General features: G+C 41.0%; 1 protein-coding gene across 5 annotated transcripts in view; it reads left to right on the top strand.

Annotated features, from left to right (window-relative positions):
* The window catches only part of SMG6 (SMG6 nonsense mediated mRNA decay factor), a 291344-nt gene that overhangs the window by 161544 nt on the left and 106748 nt on the right, over window positions 1-23052 (top strand). For all 5 annotated transcript variants that reach the window (XM_007520393.3, XM_060204127.1, XM_060204129.1 and 2 more), the window contains one exon: window positions 2523-2724. In XM_007520393.3, coding sequence (XP_007520455.1) covers window positions 2523-2724 — 202 coding nt within the window. The remainder of the gene's footprint in view (window positions 1-2522; window positions 2725-23052) is intronic.

Raw genomic sequence — 23052 nt, 5'->3', positions numbered from 1 at the left:
CAAATGGCAGATGTGGGCAGGGGTCCCTCATGGTGGCCAGAAATCTCTGGGAGGAGTCAGTTTTGGTTTATCTGAGCCTTGAGGGACAGGAGAGCATGGTAATGAGAACCACATGGTACCACATATTTCTTCATCTTGGATCCAAGATGGTAGGGGTGGGAGGATGAGAGAGGGATGTGGGGCCTCCCACTGTGGGTAATTTTCTGCCGCCTCTCCCTGGCTGGGGATGATGCTGCCCACACTCCCCTACCCACAGTTATGACCTGCAACATCCTTGACCTGCACAGAACCAACAAGACCCCCAAGCCAAGAATTCAGCTGGGAGACTTTTCACCTTCTTCCTTCTCACTGTCGTCTTTCCTGTTTATTTTCCAAATTGCAGCTCTTCAGCCAAGCAGTGCCTGTTGGCCAGAATTCACCAGCGCTGTGGGATCAGACTCAGGCAGTGGGCTCAAGTGGCTAGCAGGGCACTGGGGGAGGAAGCGGGGAGCTGGAAGAGCCTCCCTGTGTGTCTCCCATGGGCAGCACTAACCTCGGAGGCGGCCCTGAGCAGCCCTATCACATCCGGTGCTTGTCTCTGCAGCCGGGACTAGAGGATAAACTATCAGAGCTGTGGGGCAGTGCATCATTCCTCTTATTATTTTCTTCTCTGCAGATGGGGTCGTGGAAAGTTCAGTTCCTTTTAACCCTCAAAGTTCTGTTTATTCTACAGCTGGTAGCCTGAATGCTGCGTTTCCCATTACATCACAAAGGGGCTCAAGCAGATCTCTGCACAGAAACGTGTTGCAACTGTTTATTTTTTTCCATATTTAAACATTTCTGACAGCCAAACTGGACTGAGCCAAAAGATGGAGCTTTGTGAATGAGTCTGGTTGCTGGTGTCTGTGCAGAAAGAGACTTTAGAAAACTCTTGTCCCTCTGTCCCTCTGGTGATTCTCTAAAAAACATATGCTTTTTTCTTGGGCAAAACCTGTGAGGCGAGGTACTTCTGCTGTACACGTGTGTTGATTATGTGCTGTTGTGTGATTAATGGTGCTGTGTTCTGCCTGGTTCCCAAGACACTCTTGAAAACAAGATGTTTCATTTCATTGCCTTTTCCTAGTGCAGTGATTACAGTAAATAAGCCAGTACAGGCTCTTTTCACCTGGATCCAGCCAAGGAGTCCTCACACCTCTATCCCCTTTCTCCCTCAACACACGTCAGTGGCATGTCCGTAGAATGCCCTCTTTTCTGCCATCTCCCAAAGGTTCCTAGTCTCCAGGAGAAACAAATTGCTTAGTTCTGAGGCCCTGCCCTAGCAGATTTGGCTCATACGCAGTAACTCTTCTGGGGAGATTCCAGAATGTAGCTCATTCCTATAGCTCTCTTTGCTTTTACTCTTCCTTGCCATTCTCCTGTGCATCTCACTCCTTTTGTAGTACAACTCCACATTCCAAACTACATAGCTAGATGTTCCTCTGGAGAAGAAAGCCAAGTCTGTAGACTTGGTAGACCCTGGATCTGATTACACTTTCACTATTTGAACTATGTGCTGGGCAGGCAAAAGGAACACTTTAAGAGACCTTAGTACCCACCAAAGCCAAATAGACTTTTGGCAAATGATGATGACAGAAAAATGAGCCTTCTTTTTATAAATCTGCCCTGAAGTTTGAGCTGGGGAGAGCCAGATGTTGCATCTACGAGGTTTATTCGCAGGTTCAGCCACAACCTGGAGATGTCCACTTAGGATGGCCAACTATCTCAGTTTGTTCTGGGATCATGGAACTTTCAGTACTAGAACTGTGACAGTCCCATTCAAACCAGAACCATGGATCATCGCTTTATCTAACTTTCCACAAGTGAAGGAAAGGAGAACGAGTATGATCAGTCAAGACAATACTGATAGTGGTTCATTTTCTAAAATACATGGGAATCTTTACCTTCCTGGGAGAATCTTACTAGGCAAGGAACAGTGTTTTTGGGGGGTTTATGTCTGATTGGTTTTGATTGCTGATACATAGGAAGAGACTTCTGAGGCAGTATGGGGGGAAAGCACATGATTCAGTGGTGTGGTGTAACTTGGCTTTCTGGCTGTGTGGGAGCAAGGGAGGTTGGCACTCTATTGCTCTCTATGTGGCATATACTTGGATGGAGGGGAGTGGGGGGAATTCTGGGAGCTGCCTCAGACATTGTGTGTCTAGAGTGTTTGAGTAAGTGTCTCATGCACACTGTCTGGAAAGGTGACAGGAGCTGCATTAGGCAACTGATTCTCTAAATTCTTTTTCTTCTCTGGTTGGAATTAAAAATTCCCCCTAGTCAGTTTTAACCTGGTGTAGATGGACACAGACATGCACACGCACACATGAGATTGCTGCCATAAGAACAATTTTGTTATTCTAGTTTTCAAGGGTAATAAGATTTCCTGGCTGATGCCTGCTGTGGACAGCCTTTGCCACCAGCACTTCCCTACTTATAAGTGCTTAGGATACTGTAAGCAGTCCCTCTTTAGAGCTACTCTTCTTTGCTTACCTTGTTTCTCACAGGGTTGCTGTGGATGTGTGGTCGATGCTGGCTGATTTCTGTAACATATTGACTGCGGTGAATCAGTCTGAGGTGCCACTGTACAAGGACCCGGACGATGACCTCACCCTTCTTATCCTGGAAGAGGATCGGCTTCTCTCGGGCTTTGTCCCTTTGCTGGCTGCCCCTCAGGACCCTTGCTACGTGGAGAAAACCTCGGATAAGGTCAGCCCCAGGCCAAACATCCCTTCCCATTCACCCCTCCTCTTAATTCTCCAGACCTTTTTATTCTTGGGAAGTTTTCTGTGCAAACGGAACATGATTAAGTCATTGAGAAGGGTGTTAAGGGAAAATATCGACCTTTTAGCCGCTGACATCCAGCTCTGTGTCCTAGGAAAAAAAAAAAAAGAAGAAAAAAAAAAAAAACCTCAAGACTTCCTTTGGTGTGTGTGTGTGCTCGCTGGCATGTTGTATATACGATCATTTCCTCACTTGTTTAAATAGTGCAGCTTGTGTTGGCAGTGCTCTCACTCAACTCCAAATGGTTTGCATCATGCTTAAAGCACCCTCCTTCCTCCCCCATGCCTCCTTTCCCCAGCCACAAAACTCTGCACTAGGAAAACAGCCAGGGCTTTTTCCCTTCTCTAAGGAGGAGAGTGATAAATGGGTGACTAGAGAGAAGCAAACACCATGTGTTAACTTACAAAAAAAGCTTTTAGGAATATGAAGCATTCCCCACTGCCTGGCTTCTATTTTTCATCCTCTAAGGATGTGCTTTAACCTGAACTTTTTTTTTCTTGTCTGTTTATAGAAAACAAAATCCTTTGCCTGTTGCCTTGGTGGGGACTGTAGAACTCTTAGCCTCTGTTTAACAGTTGGGTCTTTGGCCAGGTGCAGAGAGTAGGGCAGTTCTTTCTACTTCACATTCTCATGCTTTGCAGCTAGGATGGGGAAGTAGCATCCTCAGACCCTGGGAGTAGAGTCTCTTGTACTGAGCCAGGGAACCCTGTGACTGACCTCTCTGCAGTGTTATTAGTATCATATCCCCTGAGGGAAGAGGCCTATGGGGAAGAGTTCACAAATGGCTTCTCAGGAGAAAGCCTTTTGACCTAAAGGAAGTATAGAGAGAGACATAGGTATGTCTTTTTCCTTCCTTCCTTCCTTCCTTCCTTCCTTTCTTTCTTTCTTTCTTTCTTTCTGTCTCTTTCTTTCCTTTTTTGAAGTCACATAGTAAAAACTAAATTCTAAACATAAACTACAAATATGAGAGGTTTCATATTCAATATAAAAACTTATAAGCTTTTCTTAATAGAAAAGAGGAAATATTAATTGTAGACAAATAAAAGCAAAATTCAGCCATAGTTCCTCTACCCAGGGTAATATTACTTTTTAAAATTACATATTAAGATGTTATTTTTCTAATTACATATATCCATTTAACTTCTAGAATACACACACATTTTTAAAAATAAATTTGGGGGAGTCAGGCGGCAGCACAACGGGTTAAGTGCATGCGGTACAAAGTGCAAGGACTGGTGTAAGGATCCCGGTTAGAGCCCCCGGCTCCCCACCTGCAGGGGAGTCACTTCACAGGTGGTGAAGCAGGTCTACAGGTGTCTTACTCTCCCCCTCTCTGTCTTCCCTATCTCTCTCTGTTTCTCTCTGTCCTATCCAACAATGACGACATCAACAATAATAACTACAACAACAATAAAAAGCAACAAAGGCAACAAAAGGGGAAATAAATAAATAAATATTAAAAAATTAAAAAAAAAACAACCATGGATCCAGAGGATACTAGTACTGATCATAAGGTGGTTCTTGACGTTTGTGTATGTTTTTAGGAGTTAGCTATTGGGTTAATTGTCTTATAATGCAAAAGAAGAGAGGAATTTTACCTAATTTCAAACTTCTCAGCCCTGCCTTCTCCCCAGCTCTTGGTGCTTTCCTCACAGCATATGGTATCTGTAATAGGGTACACACAAACATATATAACAGTAGATGATTTAATACATTTTATTTTTTTTAAAAAAAAACTTTTTATTTATTTTAAAGCAGTTCTAACTGAACATCTTGCACAAAGTGTAAACTCTGTTTAGCTGTCTCCAGCCTCACACATAACAACTTCTCATTATTATCCCCTTCTGAGACTAGAATAGGATTTCGTTCCAAATTTTCATTGGAAAAGCATAAAATGAATATTCCACTTGGAGAGGAGAGTTCCTCATGTTCTGAAGATCATTAAATACAGTATATGGGCTCTTGATATATCAGTGTCACGAACTTTTATCTACTTACTGAAATGCATCCAAAGAGAACATACGCAGTTTTTGGTTCAATAAGGCAAAACTGGCTAAAGAAAACTTGACACATAAGAGCATAGTAACTGACTATATAAAATTATTCTGCGGGGGAGTTGGGCGGTAGCGCAGCGGGTTAAGCGCATGTGGCATGTGGTGCCGTAACGATCCCGGTTCGAGCCCCAGGCTCCCCACCTGCAGGGGAGTTGCTTCACAAGCGGTGAAGCAGGTCTGCAGATGTCTATCTTTCTTTCCCCCTCTCTGTCTTCCCATCTCTCTTCATTTCTCTCTGTCCTATTCAACAACAGTGACATCAATAACAACAACAATAAAACAACAAGAGCATCAAAGGGAATAAATAAAATTTTTAAAAAGTTCAAAAAAATTATTCTGTGGAAGATAGATACAATAATGGTTATGCAAAGAGACTCTCGTGCCTGAGGCTCCAAAGTACCAGGTTTAATCCCTGCACCACCATAAACCAGAGCTGAGAAGTGCTCTGGTAAAAAAAATATATATATATTCCATGTAAGAAGACATTAAAAACATAAGTACGGCTAGGATGTACTCAACAGTAGAGTGCATGCTTTACATGGAGATTCTTGTTTCAGTTTCCAGCATTCTTTCCCTCAAATTAAGTGTATACAGCAGGCTGATTACAAATAGCACGTTAAATATGACTCCCAATTTTGTTTTTAATATTTATTTATTTACTCTCTTTTGTTGCCCTTGTTTTTTTTATTGTTGTTATAGTTGTTATTGTTGTTGTTATTGATGTCGTCATTGTTGGATAGGACAGAGAAATGGAGAGAGGAGGGGAAAACAGGAGGAGAGAAAGATACACCTGCAGACCTGCTTCACCGCCTGTGAAGTGACTTCCCTGCAGGTGGGGAGCCAGGGGCTCGAATCGGGAGATTTGATATATTTTCTAAGTATATGATCTGCCCAGAGAAGAACATAGGTTCATGAGCCAGCAGTCTATTCCCTTAGCCTGATTCACAGACTTGCCCAGGCAGTTACAGCTCATTGAGCGTACGATAGGTCTCCACTTCAAGGTATTTCAAATATAATATCTCAACTCATGAATTTCTCACCCAAACCTGATCATTCTTTGTTTTTTCCATATGGATAAATGACTTCTTTAACTTTTATCCGTCTTTGGCACAGAAAGGTGAAAGATCTCAGCCTTGCTCCACCATCCTTAGAGTGCCTCTGATGATTTTCATGGAACTCTCATGTGGGGCCAGAGCTTGAACCCATGTACATGGTAAAGTACATGCTCAACTTGGTGAACCATCTCCTAAAATTAATTTTTTGAAATCCCATTTTTATGTCTGTTCCATTATGTCTAATTTTTTGAAATACTTTTCTTTTTAAAATATTTGTTTATTCCCTTTTGTTGCCCTTGTTGTAGTTATTATTGTTGTTGTTATTGATGTCATTGTTGGATAGGACAGAGAGAAATGGAGAGAGGAGGGGAGGACAGAGGGGGAGAGAACAATAGACACCTGCAGACCTGCTTCACCGCCTGTGATGCAACTCCTCTGCAGATGGGGAGCTGGGGACTTGGACCGGGATCCTTATGCCAGTCCTTCTGCTTTGTACCACCTGCACTTAACCCATTGCACTACCGCTTGACTCCCCTAAAATTAATTTTTTAAATGTGCTGCTGGGGAATCATATAAGGGCCTCTTGCATGCCCGATGCTAGCTAACAGCTTCCCCAGCCCAATTTTTTTCCCAGCTCTACATATTTAGAGGGAGAAACATGTACATTCACATACACAAAGCGCCTCTCCACCAATCACAGCATTTCCTTTGAAGTTCATGGTGCTTCCCTGTGATGTTGGATATTGACCCAGGGGCTCACACAAGGTGTAAAGCATTTTCCCTTCTTGCTGAGCTATTTCTTTGCCCTCTAAAGTTAATTTTAATATCATTCTCAATGCTTATCATCAGTATTTTTACTCTATGACTTTCATTCTTTTTTTTATTGTGATTCATCTGTTTATAAGGAACATTGAGGGTTTTTTTTTTTTTTTTACATTTTATTTATTCCCTTTTATTGCCCTTGTTTTATTGTTGTAGTTATTATTGTTGTTGTCGTCGTTGGATAGGACAGAGAGAAATGGAGAGAGGAAGGGAAGACAGAGAGGGGGAGAGAAAGACAGACACCTGCTTCACCGCCTGTGAAGTGACTCCCCTGCAGGTGGAGAGCCGGGGGCTCGAACCGGGTTCCTCAGGCCGGCCCTCACACTTTGCGCCACGTGCGCTTAACCTGCTGCGCCACTACCGGGCTCCCTGAGGGGTTTTCTTTAACAGCAAGGAGAATATGATTGATTTTCAAAAATCAAGATGATTTTTGTAATACTTACGCAAAAGTATCAAACAGCTCACATAATATGTAAAGGCAAAAATACTGTCTGTATAAATCACTGTTAACTTTATATTTATCTTCTATACATCTTGTGCCCATTGAAACATATTCATACATACATAGACATGTATGTACATGTATCATATGTCATAACACAGATAATGTGGCATCCATTTCCTTTGCTTTGTTCATTTAACAATATTATATCAAGGACACTTTTCATGATTACTTTTTGAGCATATGTGTTTTGAAATTATTCTTGTCTTACTTATTCAAATAAATGACAATTTCACTTAGACCAGCTTCTCCCTACTCTTAAAACTATAGGTATTGGGGGCCGGGCAATAGCACAGGGGGTTCAGCGCACATGGCACAAAGCGCAAGGACCAGCGTAAGGATCCCAGTTCCAGCTCCTAGCTCCCCACCTTCACGGAGTCGCTTCACAAGCGGTGAAGTAGGTCTGCAGGTGTCTATCTTTCTCTCTCCCCCTCCTCTCTTCATTTCTCTCTGTCCTATTCAACAAGTACAGCAGCAATGACAACAATAATAATAATAGAACAACCCAACAATAAACAACAAGGGCAACAAAAGAGAAAAAATAGCCTCCAGGAGCAGTGGAGTCATAGTGCAGGCACCAAGCCCCAGCGATAACCCTGGAGGCAAAAAAAAAAAAAAGAAGAAGAAAAAGAAAAAGAAAACTATAGATATTATTTCATAGTATGGTTAAGGAAAAAATGGAGGAAAATCAGATTTTTTTTCTTTGTTAGGTAAACTTTTGTTGCTTTGTTCAACATTGGTAACTGAATACTTTTTTTTTTTTTTTTTGCCTTCAGGGTTATTGCTGGGGCTTGGTGCCTGCATTATGAATCCATTGCTCCTGAAGGCCAATATTTTCCCTTTTGTTGCCCTTGTTGTTTATCATTGTTGTGGTTACTATTATTGTTATTACTATTGTTGTTGTTGGATAGGGCAGAGAGAAATCAAGAGAGGAGGGGAAGACAGAGGGGGAGAGAAAGATAGACACCTGCAGGCCTGCTTCACTGCTCGTGAGGCAACCTCCCTGCAGGTGGGGAGCCAAGGGTTCAAAGTGGGATCCTTACGCCTGTCCTTGTGATTTGCGCCACATGCGCTTAACCCACTGTGCCTACCTCCCAGACCTCAACTTAATATTTTTTAAACCTTGAATATCAAATTGTATGAGGATTATTTAAGTTACCTTGCTCTATACTTTAATTTTCAACAACACCCTCATCTTTTAAGAGATGTGTTTATCTGAGTGCGTGAGTGAGTGAGTGTGTTTCTGTGTTTCTGTGTGTGTGTCTATGTCTGTCTCTGTGTGTGTATGTGTGTGTCTATCTGTGTGTGTGTGTATGAGAGAGAGAAACCAGTATTTAAGTAGGTCCTATGCAGTGCCAAAGCTTGACTCAGGAGCCCCCTTGCACTTTCACTTCTTGTCCATCCTCAGGATCAAAAGCTCATAGTGATGAGAGAGCAGATGATCTCCCTCAACCAGGTCAACAGTTTCCAAGCTCCTGGTGAGGAATCAAGCTCCCAGTGAAAACAAATGAACTGTCAAAAGTCAAAAGTGTTCTACCCACTAAGCCAACTTGCCGGCTGATGCATGTTCTTTTATTTTAATATGAAGACCCAATTCTGTCTTTGGACCAGAAAGGTTTTTATCTAACATATCCTTGATTGCTAATATTATTTTTTTCATTACTTTCCTCCTAACATGTTGGATCGCCAGTCTTTTACCCTTTTGTGTGTGTGGTGCTGAGGTGTCACATATGTATAATTTCATCACTCCAGGACAGAGTTTTCTTTTTTTCTTTATTTTTTTTCAGAGATCAGGGGAAGTGGGGAGAGAGAGGGGAAAATTGAGGAGGAGGGGTGCAGATGCCCTGGTATCCAAGTTTTCAAACCTTGTTCTGTGGTGCTCTCATGTGGTACTAGGGCTCAAACCCAACCTGAGTGAACTATTTTATGACCCTGTATTTTTTCTGTTATTTTCCTAATCTCTGGCTTTATTTTTGCATTCTCTGAGAACTTTTTTAAACTTTAATAGTAATTTAGTATTGATTTACAAAATTACATCTCAACAGGGGTAAAATTCCATACTGTTCCCACCAGCAGAGTTCTGAATCCCCAGTCCCTCCATTGTAAGCCACAGCACTTCTCCTAAGGTTGCAGACATGGGTTAACTGTCATCTCTAAGACTATCTGTCTACATTTGTACATACTTGCCCCTTTTTCTTCCAGGTCCCATTCTCTCTTTTCTTCCAAGCCACACATAACCCTACTACTACATCCAAATGTCTGTCCCTTTTTCCTCCTCTTTCTGCAGGCCCAGATGGAACTGGAGTTCAGAGCCCTCTTTTCCTCTTCCTCCTATCACTTCTCCCCCACTGGGAATATGGATCAAAATTATGTTTGGGGTGGAAAAGATAAGAGTTCTGGCTTCTGTAATTGCTTTGCTATTGGACATGGGCATTGGCAGGTCGATCCATCCCCCCGGTCTCTGAGAACTTTTCAAGTCTTTCATCTGGATGGTTGATTCTCAGCTCTGTAGTGCTGATTTTACTCTTCACTGTTTCTAAGTCAGTCTTTTTTTTTTTAATCTATTGCGTTATTTGTTCCTATGTTATTATCTTACCTTGTAACCTCTATATTTCTGGGTGCCTTCTATTCACATCCTTTATGTGTGTCTTTGTTTTATTTATTTTATTATTTATTTATTTATTTATTTTTGTAATATTTATTTTATTTATTCCCTTTTGTTGCCCTGTTGTTTTATTGTTGTAGTTATTATTGCTGTTGGATAGGACAGAGAGAAATGGAGAGAGGAGGGGAAGACAGAGAGTTGGAGAGAAAGATAGACACCTGCAGACCTGCTTCACCGCTTGTGAAGCGACTCCCCTGCAGGTGAGGAGCCGGGGTTCGAACCGGGATCCTTCTGCCGGTCCTTGTGCTTTGCGCCACCTGCGCTTAACCCGCTGTGCTACAGCCCGACTCCCTTATTTTTTTATTTTGCCACCAGAGTTATCTCTGGGACGCAGCACCTACATAATGAATCTACTGCTTTCAGTGGCCATTTTTTCCTTTCTTTTCTTTTTCCTTTTTTTTTTGGGTTTTTTGTTTGTTTGTTTGTTTGTTTGTATGGTAGAGACTGAGAGAGAAACACTTGCACAGCCTGCTCCACCACTTGTGAAATAAAGGGGCATACATGTCCCAAGCAAAATAGGAGAGGGAAGGAATGCAGGGGTGCTGGGGAGGTGACAGTGTTAGTGTTCATGTGTGTGAAGCCTTCAGTTCAGTGAGAGACCAGTAGAGACAAATGTGTAGAACTCTATGAATTGTAGAGGATTGTTGAGGTATTTCCCCCCTTTTGTTAATGTTTTAAAGGAAGAGGAAATGTGATCATGGAATCAGAGGTCAGAAAGAAAGGGGTAAGGAGTAGGGACTAGGAGAGATTTGAAGAAGTTGGCTTTGAAGAGGGAGAAGGGATCAATAGTTAAGAAAACTGGTGACTTCTAAATAGTGGAAAAGGCAAGAAACTGATCTTCCCATAGACCCTGCAATAATAACACAACCCTATCTCCTGCTGGGTTGTCAGGTTTGAGGAGAGATAAGAGCTTTTCAGCAATCAGTAACTAAAGAAATTATTACTAAACCAGACCTACTTTTTTGTACTAAAGTGATTTATATAAAATGAAATTATAGAATGACCTTATCCATAGGGGATCAACAAACAAAGCAAGGAAGACAAGTAAAACCCAGTGAAGACCATGAACTCAAACTGCAGAACTTAGGTTAACAAAGAAGATGTGGAGGGGGTGTGGTTTGCCGAAAAGAGGGAATGGTCCAGTGCACTGTGATAAAGAGATACTGGTGTTTGGGTGGGGGTGAGGGTAGGGCAACACATTTTAAGGTGAGAAATTGTACTTCTAAGGCATTTATAGGCTTGTAAATCAAGGTTACCCTAAAAGCAAGAACTTTTTAAAAGATTTATTTATTATCACAAGAGTACGAAAGAACAAGAGAACTCTTATCACTCCAGCACATGTGATGCCAGGGATCAAATTTGAGACCTCATGCTTTTAAGTCCAACACTCTAGCCAGTATGTTACCTCTCAAGCCTAAATAAAAACTGTTATTTTGGGAGGTGGGGAAACAGTCCTATCAACATCATAATTTTGTATGACTCGACTTCCAAACCTATAAAATGGGGGAAGCAATTACAGAAGCCAGACCCTCTACCTTCTGCACCCCATAATGACCCTGGGTCCATACTCCCAGAGGGTTAAGGAATAGGAAAGCTGTCAAGGGAGGGGATGGGATATGGAGTTGTGGTGGTGGGGAATTGTGTGGAATTGTACCCTCTTATCCTATAGACTTGTCATGATTTCCATTTCATAAATAACAAAATATAAAAATTGATAAATTGTATAATTTTAGTATTCTAAATATTTTGGTTGTTACAGCAGTAGTAGATATCTACTTAGAAAATATAAATGGACTATTGATATATATACACATATATATATAATAGCAAATGTACTAGATATAGTGAGTATACAAAAATCAACTAATAGGAGCCTGATGGCGGCACATGTGGTTAAGCGTACATGTTATAAAAATCGACTAATAGCTACGTATTAACATCAAATAAAGTGGAAAATTTTTTAGTTTTTTTTTTAAGATTTCTTTTTTTTTTTTTAGTATAATTTATTCCCTTTTGTTGCCCTTGTTTTATTGTTGTAGTTATTGTTGTTGTTATTGATGTTGTCGTTGTTGGGTAGGACAGAGAGATGGAGAGTGAAGGGGAAGACAGAGAGGGGAGAGAAAGACAGACACCTGCAGACCTGCTTCACCGCCTGTGAAGTGACTCCTCCTGCAGGTGGGGAGCCGGGGGCTCGAACCGGGATCTTCATGCTGGTCCTTGCGCTTTGCGCCACATGCGCGTTTAACCTGCTGTGCTACCGCCTGACTCCCTTAAGTTGTTTTCTTAGGAAGGAGATGTTTAAATTGACTTTTAATGACCTGCTTCCAGTTATTCTGTCCATCTGGCAGTGATTCTAAGGGGGTTTATGGAAATGGATGACATGTTTCCACTTTAATAGAAATGACTACTATTTTGGGCACTATTCTGGTACACCACAGCCATAGCAATAAAAGCAGAAGATAAGAGGAGGCATCATGGGACATGGGGACATTCTTGACAACTACTTTAATAATGTCTGTTTTTAAATTGTTCTTATTTTGACCTTACACATGAATGGCAACTTAGATCAAATTTGTTCTCCCACTTAAACCTGTGGGTTTAGCCTATTGTACCTACATAGGTATTTCCTAACCCATGGCATGGCTAGGAAAGAACATTGGAGATTTTTCTGAATGTGAATAAAGCAAGAATAAAAAGTTAAATTTATATTAAGTTTTATGGTCGTACTGATGACTTGGGTTGCATGATTTAAGAACCGCTGATTTTATGTATGATTTTATGTATGAATCCATACATATTGCCCATGGCAAAGAAACCTGGAAAATAGGGGCAGTGTTACTTTTGAGGGCTAGAAAATCAAGAGAGCAACCTGTACTGCAAACCAGCAGTCAGGATTGCTTAGAGATGAACAGTGATTCTTTTTTTTTTTAATTAATTAATTATTTATCTTCCTTTTTGTTGCCCTTATTGTTTATTATTGTTGCTATTGTTGGTGTCGTCGTCGTTGTTGGGGAAGACAGAGAGGGGATGAGAAAGACACCTGCAGACCTGCTTCACCACCTGTGAAGCTACTTCCTTACAGGTGGGAAGCCCGGGGCTTGAATCGGGATCCTTACGCCGGTCCTTGTGCTTTGCGTCACATGCACTTAACCCACTGCGCTACCACCCAACTCCCAATGATTCTATCTTGGCTGATGGGATTAACTGCTGCATTGAATGCCTAAAAATCAGTGATGTAAGTATGTTTACCTCTCTGCATATGAATATTGACATTTTGTTCAAAGTCATTTCATTATAAAATTCATGAGAAAAATAATTCTAGCTGAAACAGAGCAAAACAGTTGTTCAGGACCTGTTCTTGTTACATTGCTTTACTTAAAGTTGCAGTTTCTGTAAGCAGCAGTAATATTAAGTAGGGAATTACTATGATATTTGATGACTGTCAGGAAATACTAGTAAGGTGATAAGCATTTATTTTTAATTTTTTAAAAAAAGTTTTTCACTAGGATTGTAAACAGGGTTCAGTGCCTGCATGACTCCCAACATTCCCACAGCCACTGATTTTTTTGTTTGTTTATTTTTATTTTTGATGAAGGGTGAGAAAAATGGAGAGGTAGTCAGAAAGAAGGAGGACTTACCAGCAGCACTTCCCCATCACTTATGAAACTTCCTCCTACAGGTAGGGACTGAGGACCTGAATGCAAGTCCTCGAACATGGTAATGTGTGAACTCTACAAGGTGAACCAGCACCCAGCCCCATTTCTTCATACTGGTAGTGCTGAAACTTGGTGATACCCCCACTCCTAGGCAGTGCTCTTCTGTAGCAATGCTTGTATCTCTCTTTTCTACTCTGAACCCTATATTAGCTGAAATTTGTTTAGTGTTTGGTAGTCTTGGCCTATATATGTATATATGTATAGTCCAGCCTCCTTTTTTTTTTTTTAAAAAAAAAGAGAAATGTAAAGGGGGGGGCGAGATAGAGGAGAGAGAGAGAAAGACCCTGAGACCTGCAGCACTGTTTTACCACTCAAAGTTTCCCCTGCATAAGTGGGAATTGGTGGCTTGAACCTGGTGCATGGCAGCCTTCACTCTTTTTCACTTGAGGATTCTCATGCTCTTTTCTATACAACTGTTCCTGTCTCTTCTTGCTTGAAGATACTAGCACCTTTAGGTGCTTTGAATTCTCTTTTCTGCATCCCCAGTTCAGCAGGACCAGCATATAATTTCCTTTCTGTATCATGATTGGAATACTGTCTCCAAGCAGAAGACTGAATGATTACAGAATTACTTCGTGAGTTTCTCTTCTCTCAGGGATCATAGTCTTGTACTGTCTAAAAACAACTGCCTCATATATTTTATAGCTGTTTATAGTGGGAGGACTTGTTCAGTACCATTTATTCCATCATGGTTATAAACAGAAGTAGAACTGTCTTTACTTTTTAATTACGAAAGTAATCCATGTTCTCTGCAACAACATTAAAAAATCATATAGAATTATAGAAAATAAAAGTACAGATCTCTCCTTTCCAAAGATCATTGCTACGAATAGTTTGGGAACATCCTGGCAGACACACTTGCTCAGAATATTTATTTTTCTAATAAAAATACATACTATATATTCTACCATTTTTGTGGTGTGGATCTTGGAATTTGTAATACAAATCTACCATTCTTTTCCAAGTTACATTGTATAGCCTAGTATAGATAATAATTTATGCAACTTCATTTAAGTGATACTTAGCTATGTCCACTTTTTGTTACAAATTAACCTGAAGTGAACTTTGTATTTAAATCTTTATATGCCTACAGAACTGTTTCTCTAGAAGAGAAACTGTACAACATATTGTGACACTCTGGTTTTCTGTCTCTCCCTCTTCATATAAATAACCCTTAAATTTTTTTATTGAAAAATAGTATGTTTACTATTCTGATAGATACTGCCAAACTGCCATCCAAAAATGATCATACCAGTTACATTCCCATTAACTGTATATAATTGTTCATTTGTTCACAAATATTGTGTGATTCTTGCCAGTGTCTCCAATTTCCGCTAATATTCTGGGTTTAAAAATATCTCTCACTTTATATATGCAGTTGTTTGCTGCTACAAGAAAGAGTGTATGTTTTTATCTGTATTTCTTCCTCTCTGCTTGCTTGTTTATGACTTTGCCCATTTTTATTGGCTCATTTATTATTCCTGTTGACTTGTAGGACTTATTTAAACACTGTAGATAGTTAAATTTTACTTTACATGTTGTGAATATTTTATCCTGGTTTATAGCTTGTTCTGTAATCTTCATATAGTTTACATATGTGCAACTTAAAATTCATAGAGTCAGATCTGTCTCTTCTTGTATAACCTCTGGGTCTCCTTGTCATCATGCATGTTTCATCTTTGTATATACCCTGGCTTTTGCCGATTGTTAAACTTGATTTCTCTTTTAAAAAAAGTTGTGATTGACAAGATATAGCCACACTTTTATTGGAATGTTGGCTGCAAAGTAGGGACTGCCTTTCTTAACTGCTCCAAATATTCTAGAATTGCAGCCATTTGGAACAAAGTCTTTTGAAGGTTTGATGTTTTTGTAGACAATTTTTTTTGTGATATCATTATTGTCAGTGACAGGAAAAATGGATTGTCAGCTGTCTGAGAGTAAATCTAAATTTCTTAGCAACCAGTAAGCTAAAAAGTAACCAGATGAAATAATGTAAAATTTCATTTGTAGGCAATGCATATCAACCAATAGGGGGAAAAAAAGTTTTGTTTTTTTTGCTCATGTATATCCCCAACAAACCCCCAAAGTGAGAAAGAAAAATGAGAACTGGGGGCCAGGTGGTGGCACACTTGGTTGAGTGCACATGTTACAGTGCTCAAGGACCCGGGTTCGAGACCCTGGTCCCCACCTGCAGGGGGAAAGCTTCACAAGTGGTGAAGCAGTGCTGCAGGTGTCTCTCTGTCTCCTCTCTCTGTCTCCCACTTCCTCTCAATTTCTGGCTGTCTCTATCAAATAAAAATTTAAAAAAATTAAAAAACAAGAAAAATGAGAACTTTTTTTTAATGCTAGAATGCAGTGGCGAACGTGGTTTGCATATGTGCAGCAGAAAGCTTTGGAAGGTCACAGTTGCACAACGAGTGTAGGTTGAGCAGTTGCTTAATAAGGCGTGTGCACGGGGGGGGGGGGGGGGGGGGGCAGGGGCAGGGACAACATTGTCCTTTGCGCTTGTGCAATTACGGAACTCCAGAGCTGCCTGAACAGGGGGTTTCCTTTTATTTCTTACATGCCACTTTAAAAGTGTGCTTTTCTCCTTATTTCAGTGTTCATTCTTTTTAATAATTCCCTGGAATTCTTACTTGTGACTTTCTTCTTTATCTCTCTCTCTCTCTCTCTCTCATTTTTATGAAAGAGATTAAAATGAACCTGGGTCAGGTTCTACAGGTGGGGAGGAGGATAGATGATGATAGTTTAAGGAAAGTTAATCTTCTTTTCATAAGTACAAAATTCAACTGGTCCTGTGTATTTGAAAAACAAATAGTTTACTAATTAGCCACCACTCCCTGACTCCCTAGTACTAGAATTAAGCAGACTTTGCAATGAGTTTTCTGAGGTTTTTTTTTTTTCCCCTGTTTTGCTTTTAAAAGCAACCAACACCTCCTGATGAAGATCAGCTGCAGATTTTACTAGACAATAAAGCCAAACTTTAAGCTAGAAGCATAGGAGCCAACTCGTGAGTGTCAAAACTATATAGTACTCACTTCTCTATTGACAAAAAGAAAGAAGAAAGAAAAGTTCTTTTATCTCTTCTTCCCTTTAGCCTCCTCAGTCACACCAATGTTGGGTAGTACTTAATAAGCATTCTCTGAATCTCAATCTCTCAATCTCTCTCTCTCTCTTTCTCTTCCCCTTGCATTTGTGCTAGGAACACAGGAATCTCTTTATGCTGAGTTTTGCTCTGTTCCTGAGCAACAGGAGAGTTAGCTGGTTCAGAGAGTGCCAGAAAAGCAGAAGTATGTGGATTTCATAGCCGCATGTATGAGTGCTTGTGGGGCAGGGAACCTCTAATGGAAAACATTTGTGTTGCATCGAAAACAGAACGAGGCCTGGTTAGAGTCTGTCTGCTCTGTCTGTCAGTCTGTTCCCTACCAGCACTAGTCATTGTTCTCTTGGGAGTCTCTGGCGTATGTGGTTTCTTCTGCTCTTGCTATCCCCTAATCTTGCCAGAGTTTTTGTGTCACGGGTGGCCTCCTTTGCAGTTTGGAGTGAGACTGCAAGTGTAGTGACTAATGACTTTGGAAGCCCTCAAGCCCATATACTGTCTTGGAGACCCTTTCGAGGCTGAGCCTAAGGAAGAGGAGGGTCGGCAGTGAAGGCAGTGCGAGGAGCATGCTTGGGCATATACAAATGCCTTGTGCTTTTACTGCTAGCAAAGCACAAATCAGAAGAATGGAGACAGGAGACAAAGGCTTGCTGTTTGGGCTTGTCATTTCATTTGTAAGTGCTCATTAGAGATGCACCTGGGTGCCCAAGCTTGTACCTGACAGGCTGATGTCAGTCAGGTTGTGTGGCTGCATCCCATTTAGGAGATACAGAAGAGAAAGTGCTAATTTCCCTGAGGATAGTGTCACTCTAAGATATGAAGGGCCTGTAACTTGAACTGGTTTTTTTTCCACCTGATTCCTCTGAAATTCACATTTCTCGTTCTTTTGCTTCTCTTTCTCCTCCTCTTCCTTCTCTTATAAAAAGAAAACAATATAAAGCAGCAGCTCAGAGTTTTCTGGGTCCCTGAGAAGGCACTTCAACACTGTGGTTTTCACATTTTCAAATATTTTGGCTGGTGAATAAGATTGAGCAGAAATGCGCCTTCCCCTGATAACAATACATTCAGATGCAGGATCAGGAGTGGGTGGATTAAAACCAGACGGTGGATGATTAATATTTTTGCTTATAGAGGTAGACATGGAAGCTTCCTCCATTTAAATGAAAAACCCTTTTACTGCATTTGTAAGTGTGCATATGCTTACATACTTTTGCTCTTTGAAGATTGGAGCTAAGAGTTTCTAGCTTGGTTACAGTCTTCAAATACCATGTCCATTCTCTCACTTGTAGCATCCAAGAAGTACTAGAATTAAGCTGTGAATCAGAGATAGAAAGGCAAGCCAGTACACTAGGAATGGGATAGGTTTCCTTCCCTGAACTATTTCCACAACTTTTTATTTCCTATTAAAATACATCTTTCACACATAACTTGAAGCCCAAGGACCTTGATTCGAGCCCATGGCTCCACATCTGCAAGGGGGTCACTTCACAAGCGGTGAAGCAGATCTGCAGGTGTCTGTCTTCCCATCTCTCAGTCTTCTCCCCTTTCAGTTTCTCTCTATCCTATCCAACAATAGCAATAAAAACAGTAACATGGGCAACAACAAACCAAAAAAAAAAAAAAAAAAAGGAGGGAAACAGCCTCCAGGAACAGTGGAGTCGTAGTGCAGGCACCGAGGTCCAGCGATAACCTTGGAGGCAAAAAAATACATCTTTATCTATCGACCTTACTCCCTATTGTTCTGTGGCCTCATTATAATAAGTATTTTTCCGGGAGTCGGGCAGTGGCGCAAAGCGCAAGGACTGGCGGGAGGATCCCAGTTCGAGTCTCGGCTCCCCACCTGCCGGGGAGTTGCTTCACAAGTGGTGAAGCAGGTCTGCAGGTGTCTATCTTTCTCTTCTTCTCTCTGTCTTCCCCTCCTCTCTCCATTTCTCTCTGTCCTATCCAACAACGAAGACAGACAACAATAATAATTACAGGGGAGTCCGGCGGTAGAGCAGCAGGGTAAGTGCATGTGGCACGAAGTGCAAGGACCGGCGTAAGGATCCTGGTTCCAGCCCCCAGCTCCCCACCTGCAGGGGAGTCTCTTCACAAGTGGTGAAGCAGGTCTGCAGGTGTCTATCTTTCTCTCCCCTTCTCTGTCTTCCCCTCCTCTCTCCATTTCTCCCTGTCCTATCCAACAAGAACGACAATAATAACAACAATAATAACTACAACAATACAATAAGGGCAACAAAAGGGAATAAATAAATATTTTTTTAAAACAATACTAATTACAACAATAAAGCAACAAGGGCAGCAAAAGGGAATAAATAAATTAATTTTAAAAAAAAACCTTAAAAAAAGAGGTATTTTTCCTCTCAAGATGTTATACCATTGGAGGTGCCCATCTCCATAATTTCTTCTCCTCCTCCTCCTCTATAATTATTATTATTATTTTGTCACTAGGGTTATTGCCAGGACTTCAGTGCCTGCACAATGACTCCATTGTCTCTGGTTATCATTTTTAAAATTTTCTTAAAGAAACAGAAAAATAGGGAGGTGTGAGGAAAAGAAAAGAGAGACACCTGCAACACTACTCCACTGCAAATGAAGCTGCCTCTATCCCTGCAGGTGGGAATGAGGGGGTGAACCTCAGTCCTTGTTCATGGCAATATGTGCTCTCAATGAGGTACTCCACTACCTTGCCTCATTACTAGATAACGAGGAGGCTAAAATCAATCTCTAGTGTTGTGATTATATATACTATATATTTTAATTATGTATTAAATGTATATATTTTTAATTTATTTGGTAGAGACACAGAGAGAGATACCTGCAGCACTGCTTCACTACCTGTGAAGCTTTCCTTCTGTAGACAAATACAGGGGACTTGAACCAGGTCCACGTGCAGTACACTCCTACCCAGCCTCTGTATTTTTTTAATTATCTATCTGTTTATTGGATAGAGATAGCCAGAAATAGAAAGGGAAAGGGATGATAGAGAAGGAGAGAGACACCTACAGCCCTGCTTTATCACTCATGAAGCTTCCCCCTGCAGGTGGGACTCAGGAGCTTGAACCTGGGTCCTTATACACTGTAACGTGCATTCAACCAGGTATGTTACCACCTGGCCCCAGGTCTCTGCATTTTATGGTGTTATTAACCTCATTCACTGAAAACCAGATTTCTTACAGAATACTTTTAAATAGGGGTTGACAGGTGTGTGTGTGTGTGCGCGCGCGCATGCGTGTACATTGTTGTTGTTGTTATTTAATTTTTTTTTAAATATTTATTTTATTTATTTATTCCCTTTTGCTGCCCTTGTTGTTTTATTGTTGTAGTTATTATTGTTGTTGTCGTTGTTGGATAGGACAGAGAGAAATGGAGAGAGGAGGGGAAGACAGAGAGGAGGAGAGAAAGATAGACACCTGCAGACCTGCTTCACCGCCTGTGAAGCGACTCCCCTGCAGGTGGGGAGCCGGGGTTCGAACCGGGATCCTCATGCTGGTCCTTGTGCTTTGCGCCACCTGCGCTTAACCCACTGTGCTACAGCCCGACTCCCTATTTAAAATATTTTTAAGATTCATCTTATTTAGGTCGTCTGGGAGGTGGCACGATGGATAAAGCAGTGGACTTTCAAGCATGAGGTCTCGAGTTCAATACCCAGCAGCACATGTACCAGAGTGATATCTGGTTCTTCCTCTCTCCTATCTTTCTCATAAATAAATAAATCTAAAAAATCTTTTAAGAATAGAAAAGACACTTTAACAAACAAACCAGAAATTCATCTTACTTGTGACTCATGAGAGAGAAAGTTGTATAAGAGACAGAAAGAAGACAGAGCACTACTCTGGTACATGTGGGACCAGGAATTGAACTGAGTACCTCAGGGCAGGCATATGTGATGCTCTCCCAGTTGAGCTGTTTCCCTGACCATGTATTTATTATTTAAAAAATATGTTTCAGGATGTGTTTTTATTAGGTTCTATGTACATTAATCCATTCAAGCTAAGAACTCTCCAGTGAGCCAAGACATCTGACTTCCCTTTTAACTTCTAAACTTGCAAGCACATTGCTCTATGTAGAAATAGAGATCTCTGCCCAAATGAAACAGGAAACGAAAGGTAAAAACCTGACTGGCTATCTTTTTTTTTTTTTTTTAACTGTATACTGAAGATTGCATTTTTTTCTTCAACAATGAAAAGTTTGGGAGCAAAGGGCATGACGTTTCTTCAATTTCAGGGGTCAGTAGATAGCTCAACCAGTAAAGCATATACTTTACCATGCATGAGGACCTGGGTTTGAGCTGCTGGCCACCACATGGGAGCAGCGTGCCAAGGGAAGGAGGGTGGTGTGGGGTCTGAAAATGTCAGGGTGGGGTGTCATCCAGGAGTTTTTAATGGAGGGGTATTAATAAAATTGAAAACCTATCCACTATGCTATGATAGGCATGCATTTGCCACAATTAAGATACAAAGCATTCCCATCACACCCTAAAAAATTCCCTGATGTAACCAATTCTTCCTCTCATTCCCAGCCCCTAATAACCTCTGACCTATTTTCTAACAGCTTCTGATCTGTATTCGATCCCTGTGACTTTGCCTTTCCAGAATGTCACATAAGTAAAATTATATTGTAATTAGCTTTTCATCCTGACTTTGTACACTCAAGTTATAATGCATATGAGATAGATTTATTCATGTTGTCTCCTGTATCAGAATTATTATTTATTTACTTATTTGCTGCAGAACAGTATTCCATTATATATGCTGCATCTTGTTGATCCATTCACCAGTTGATGAGCGCTTGGATTATTTTCAGTTTGTGGCAGTTATGGATAGAACTACTACATTTAGGTGTAGATTTTGTGTTGTTGTTGTTGCCCTTGTTATTATTGCTATTGTTGTTGAATAGGACAGAGAGAAATTGAGAGAGGAGGGAAAGACAGAGGGGGGAGAGAAAGACACCTGCAGACCTGCTTCACCATTTGTGAAACAACCTCCCTGCAGGTGGGGATATGGGGGCTCGAACCGGGATCCTTGCACTGGTCCCTGAGCTTTACACCATGTGTGCTTAACCTGCTGCACTATTCCCTGGCCCCCTAGGTGTAGATTTTTATGTGAGCTTAACTTTTCATGTCTCTTAGCTAAATACTTAGGGAGAATGGATGGGTCATTTAATAAGTGTATGCTTTATTAGAAACTGCCAAACTCTTTTTCCAGGTGACTGTACATTCCAGCATCAATGTTTAAAGATTCTGGTTTTCTCACATCCCACCAGAATGGTAATGCAATTTTGTCATTATACTAGGGAACTAATTGTAGTGTTTTTTTGTTTTGTTTTGTTTTGTTTTTTCCCCTTTTTGGTGGAGCTGGAGCCTTGCTGCATGCATGATTTCACTACTCTGCACTGTTTTTTTCATCTAGATAGAGAGGGAGAGAGACCATAACTGCAAAATTTCCTCTGGTACCTAAGCATCTCCTTTGTGGTGCCTGGGGCTAGAACCTGGGCTGCACGCATGACCTGGCATGTGTAGTTCCAGTGGTCTGTCTTGCCAGCCCTCATTGTTGTTTTGTTTAGTTTGCTTGTATTTGGTCACCAGGGTTATTGCTGGGGTTCCATACCTATGCAGAAACCCCACTGTTCCCAGTGGTTATTTATTTTATTTTCCTCTTTCCTGATAGAGACAGAGGAGTGAGGAGTGGGGAGGAGAGAGGAAGAGAGACATCAGCAGCACTGTCTCACTGGTCATGAAGTTTCTCTACAGGTGGGGATAGAGGGCTTGAACCTAAGTCCTCATGCTTGGTAATATATATGTCACACCAAATGAGTCACCACTGAGCCCCCCTCACTGCATGTTTTAAAAATATTTATGGGGTGGGGGAGAGCTGAGCACTAGTCTTGCACATGCATTTCTAGGGATTGAATTTGGGACCTCCTGCTTGAGAGTCTAATGCTTTATACATTGCGCCACCCTCTTTGAATTTTGTTTGTTTGTTTGTATTTTACTTTTTAAAATACTTATTTCAATAAGAGAGATACAGAAAGAGAAACCAGAGCACTGTTCATCTCTGGCTTATAGTGGTGCCGGGGACTGAACCTGTAACCACTGAGCCTCGGACGTGGAAGACTTTTTGGATAACCATTATGCTGTCTCCACAGCCCTCTTTTAATTTGTGTTTATGTGGTGGCTAATGACAGCCGAGCATTTTTTCATGTGTTTGTTTGCCATTTGCACATCTTTGATGAACTATCTTCATACCCTTTTCTGATTTTAAATTGTTTTCTTGCTGAGATTTTTAGAGATCTTTAAATTTCCTGAATGTAAGTCTTTTGTCAGATATATATGTGTTGCAA

The sequence above is a fragment of the Erinaceus europaeus genome, chromosome 12 (genome assembly GCF_950295315.1).
Source record: "Erinaceus europaeus chromosome 12, mEriEur2.1, whole genome shotgun sequence".
NCBI classification, from domain to species: domain Eukaryota; kingdom Metazoa; phylum Chordata; class Mammalia; order Eulipotyphla; family Erinaceidae; genus Erinaceus; species Erinaceus europaeus.
Note: the sequence above shows the minus strand (reverse complement) of the source record. Positions and strands in the feature narration are given on the sequence as shown.